This window comes from Pteropus vampyrus, unplaced genomic scaffold (genome assembly GCF_000151845.1).
Source record: "Pteropus vampyrus isolate Shadow unplaced genomic scaffold, Pvam_2.0 Scaffold303, whole genome shotgun sequence".
Lineage (NCBI taxonomy): Eukaryota > Metazoa > Chordata > Mammalia > Chiroptera > Pteropodidae > Pteropus > Pteropus vampyrus.
Window position 1 is genome coordinate 371,288 of NW_011889084.1, and position 4,361 is coordinate 375,648.

The 4,361-nt window shown below is 48.9% G+C and overlaps 1 protein-coding gene across 1 annotated transcript in view; it reads left to right on the forward strand.

Moving 5' to 3' along the window:
- Positions 1 to 4,361, forward strand: part of GTF3C1 (general transcription factor IIIC subunit 1) — a 74,148-nt gene that overhangs the window by 48,012 nt on the left and 21,775 nt on the right. The window contains exons 19-23 of the mRNA XM_023521464.1: positions 413 to 419; positions 1,577 to 1,941; positions 2,321 to 2,456; positions 2,959 to 3,040; positions 3,176 to 3,364. Of these exons, the coding sequence (XP_023377232.1) occupies positions 413 to 419; positions 1,577 to 1,941; positions 2,321 to 2,456; positions 2,959 to 3,040; positions 3,176 to 3,364 (779 nt within the window). The remainder of the gene's footprint in view (positions 1 to 412; positions 420 to 1,576; positions 1,942 to 2,320; positions 2,457 to 2,958; positions 3,041 to 3,175; positions 3,365 to 4,361) is intronic.

The window sequence follows — 4,361 nt, forward strand, 5'->3', positions numbered from 1 at the left end:
TGGATGGTTGTAAGCAAGGAGTAATGAGGTTGCTTTTGTCTTTCAAAGCTGACCCTAGAACTGACAGACTTGCCCATGGGTGGGTGAGTCGGGCTTCGAGTGAGGCTTTTGCTTGTGCAGTTTGTCCCCTGACCCGTGCTCATCTCTCAGGGAGCCACACGCACTTCAAGCGTCACCTCTTCAAGAAAGCCTTCCCAGCACCTTTACTGTTGTCAACTCGTTTCATTCTGTGAATTCCTTGAGCACAGGAAATTTGCCTTTCATTCCTGTGGTGGCTCAAAGTGCCTGGTACGCAGTCAGTGTCCATAAGCATTTACCAAGTGACTAGAGGGTAGTTGGAGGCTGGAGAGTTAGTCCAGCGTGCTTTCCTTGAGGCCGGTTTCCATCTGGTCTTTCCTCGCCGCTCTACCAGAACAAGGGTGCGTGTTTGATTTGAACCTGGGAGAGGAACCTTTAATGGGTCCAGACATATTTTAGAACAGTGTGTTTCACAAAAATCCTCTGGCACTCATTAGTGAACCAGGCTTTTGCCGGTTCTGATTTTAAAAGTGCCCTAATCTCCCTACATTTTATACTTAGATAAAAATTTGTGAGCCAGTATGTTATTTGCACCAAAGTTTTTCAGGCTTGACAGTTGGCAAATTTCCATTCCTTTTTAGTGTTCATGAGCAGAAATGTAGGAGGCTTATTGAGTCCATTAATCAGGCCTGATTGTCCTTTCATTCAGCAAACAATTGAGGAGTTCTAGCCCAAGGACTGAGAGACAAGCACCGTAATAAGACGTGAGCATCCTTTAAAGCAGGGGTTCCGGGACAGGAATGTGCGTGCACAACCCCAGGAGCCTGCTGAAATGTGGATTACTGGGCCCTGTCCGGAGCTGTGGACTCAGCAGACCTGGGGCTGGCCTAAACCTGCATTCTAACAAGTAGTGTGTGGCACACCTCAGGTTCTTAGGTTCAACTTTCCATTCAAATGCATGACCTTAGGCAAGCTCTTTGTCACCTCCTGAGCCTCCTTTTCTTCATTTCTAAATGGGGAACACCACCTTATAGGCTGAGGCCTACCTTGACCAAGATGTCCTGTAAAGCTCCGGCTGAGTGGTGGGAGACGTGGCCACCCCTCATGGCCCCTCCCCCCACCCAGGCCACGGTCTCCAGATGAGCATGTTTTGAGAAGGTCTTTGATAGTCTGCAATTATCATAACCTTCCTTTGCTTTACTCAAGGAACAGTTGTAGTTATACTTTACATCTTCTTGCAAGAAACATAATTTTCTTTATTGTGGAATAGCTGAACATAATTGCTCAAGTAAATGAATGGCACCTCTCGGGCACTCAGGAGACATCTGGCTGCTCCTGGCTGCTCACAAGGAAACTGACACTGCATCAAACTGTCCGTCCAGATCCCTGCTGACCCTGATCCCCGCAGCCACAGCCAAGCACAGTCGTTCTCATTTATCACTTCCTCTGTGCTGGCACACGACGTCGCCCGCCGAGCACAGAAGGCACGGAGCCCCTCTGCTCATGACGCCAGGAGCCTGCTCACCCTCCCACCTTATGCAGTTTGGCCCGAGTATAGACCCTTCTCTCAGGTTCACCCACCAGTGTTCAACTCTCTTCTTTTGCTCCCTCTGACACCTGCTGTAAGGCATTTTGTGCGGAGGTCCTTCCAGTTTCAGACCCTCTCTGGTGGGGGGAGCCTCATCACAGGGAACCCACTCTTCTCTGGCCACCCAGCAGCACACTGTGTCCGGAACCGCAGCAGGAGGGTGTCATCGGGGGGCTTGTGTTTGGTCTTCCAGGTGTGGTGCGCTACCCACGTGTCAGGAGGAACAGCAGCCCGGATCAGGGCAGTGATGAGGAGGGCAGTCTGCAGAAGGAGCGGGAGAGCGCCATCGACAAGCACAACCTGGAGCGCAAGTGTGCCATGATGGAGTACACCACGTACGTCCCTGTCCCTTGATGCGCTGTCCCTTGATGCGCTGTCCCCATGTGCAGGTTGTGGCAGTGCTTATCGCACAGGCTCCGGCTCCTCCATTTCAGGCTTCGGATGTCAGACTAGGAGGTCCTAAGTTGCTAGTACAGAGGCTGCAAATTGGTGGCCAACGGCCACATCTGACTCCGGCCATACCTTAGCTAGCCCACATATTATTTAAAAAAATGAATCAGTTGCCAAAATTGAAAACTTGAGAATTTTACATTAAAATCTGGGGTTTTGACAAGTTCTTCTATCTGTCAGGTGTTTTTCTGGGAAAGTAAAAGTTACGAAAAATGCTCCCACCCGCTCCTTTGGCCCTGTTTCTGTTTATTTCCCATCTCTCAGGGGCAGCCGTGAGGTTGTGGATGAAGGCTTGATCCCTGGAGATGGGCTAGGAGCCGCTGGGCTCGATTCCAGTTTCTACGGACACCTAAAGCGTAACTGGATCTGGACCAGCTATATTATAAATAAGGCCAAAAAGGTGGGCTTCTGAGGACTGGTCATCCCCACCCCAGGCCACCACCTCAGGGGGCTGCCATCACCGCTCATCTTCCTGTCCCTTTTCTCACTCACAGTTTCTGAATTGTTTACACTAAAATTGACCAAAAACACAAATATTTACTTCCATATGTATTGAAGGTGCGTCAGGCCCCTTAAATATCTGCCCGGACTGTTTTTCTTTTTTTTTTTTCCTAGTAGATTTTAAATTATTTCATGACATGGACAGGTATTCCTTTTTAAAGAAGGAACAAAGAGAGTCTCTGAGACCAAAGCAGTATGAGAGGGCGTGCGTGTGCAGTAAGAAAGTGGCTGCACAGGAGAACCCCACGCCCTGAAGCAGCGCCACCAGCTTCCTGGCAGTCAGCCTATGGCCGTCCTCAGCTTCCCCGTCACCCTCGCACGGCTCTGTGCATTTACGGCCTGGGGCTCCTGGGGCCTCATGAAACCTCGTGGTTCACTCCAGGGCCGCCCTTACCTTTTAGGAGAACACCACTTCAGAGAATGGTCTCACGGTGAGGCTCCAGTCGTTCCTGTCCAAGCACCCGTTGCCCCTCAGTGCCGGAGGTACGTGGGCTGGAGTTCCCCCTCCCAAATAGACACGGTACCAGCCCAGGGCCAACATGACTGCCACATGTTTCCCTCGGCATCTGCCTTCGCGGAGCTCGTTTCAAAACACTTATCTCCTGTGATGATTTCTAGGCAATGGCAAGCTGAATATCTGGGGAGAATCCAGAGCAGTGTCCGAGCTCTGTGCTGACAGGGACGAGCAGTTTGAGGTTGACAAAGAGCCCACGCTGGACAGGAACCGGAGAGTGAGGGGTGGGAAGAGCCAGAAGCGGAAACGGCTGAAGAAGGACCCTGGAAAGAAGATCAAAAGAAAAAAAAAAGGTTACGTGGTGATCGTTTGCGTCTGCTCGGTCTTGTCTTCGCACGTTCCGCTTAGGGCGCAGCAGTGTCCTGGGCCGGAGCCGAGCCTCCGACTCAGGTCTCCACTTTCCAAATCCAGCTGGCAGGCAGAGATCTTGAACTTCCAATATGTTTTCCCCTGCTTTCTCTTTGTATTTCGTAGACCCTTTTCACTTAGTAACACCCTCAGATTTCTAATTTTATCTCGACTCAAAAAATCTTAGCAAAAATCCTCAGCAAAATCCTCATCATAACCAAAATTTTTTTATTCTTTTGGTTTACCTTTTAATATCTGCATTTATGCTAATCAGGCCAAAATTCAAGGCTTGTTATATTTTTAAACTAGAGGAAAACAAGAGTCATTAATGCTTACGGAATCTCTTCTGATCTCATGAAGCCCTCAGGTGTGGTGCCTTTTCGATTGCCATTTCGGATTCTTCACCTGGGCAGATTTATAGTGAAGGAGGAGAAGAGAGCAGCGAGGAGACCGGTACCTTTTAGACCACTTTGTATAGCACCTAAGTGGTCTGTGTATTTTAATAGTGGTATGATAGCTTGCTATTTCAGATGAAAATAATGTTTAAACAGGACCCTGTTTTTAGTGGCTCATGTGGCTGGTATGCATAACAAATAGCCTTGCATCAGTTGAAATGACCCCTCAGTTTAGCCTGTCCAGATATGTGTCAGATCAGTTTGGCTCACAAAGACCCGAATTCATTACAAGGAAAATACAGTGGTGGTGGTGGCACTTTGAATCCAGATTTTCCTGCCCTACTTTTCTTCTGCCTTAATTTAGGAGAAGCTCACTAAACAGTGTTTTGGAATTGGCAGTAGCTTGTGGTGTCTACCTCATGAAACTCCCATCAGTATCTCCCCTGAAAAGAAGAGACCTGGGAAAAACTAGTGGTTACGACCTCAAGTTCAAATTCTTTGTCTGCTACTTAGCTGTGTGACTTTGGGCAAGTTGCTGGATCCTGCT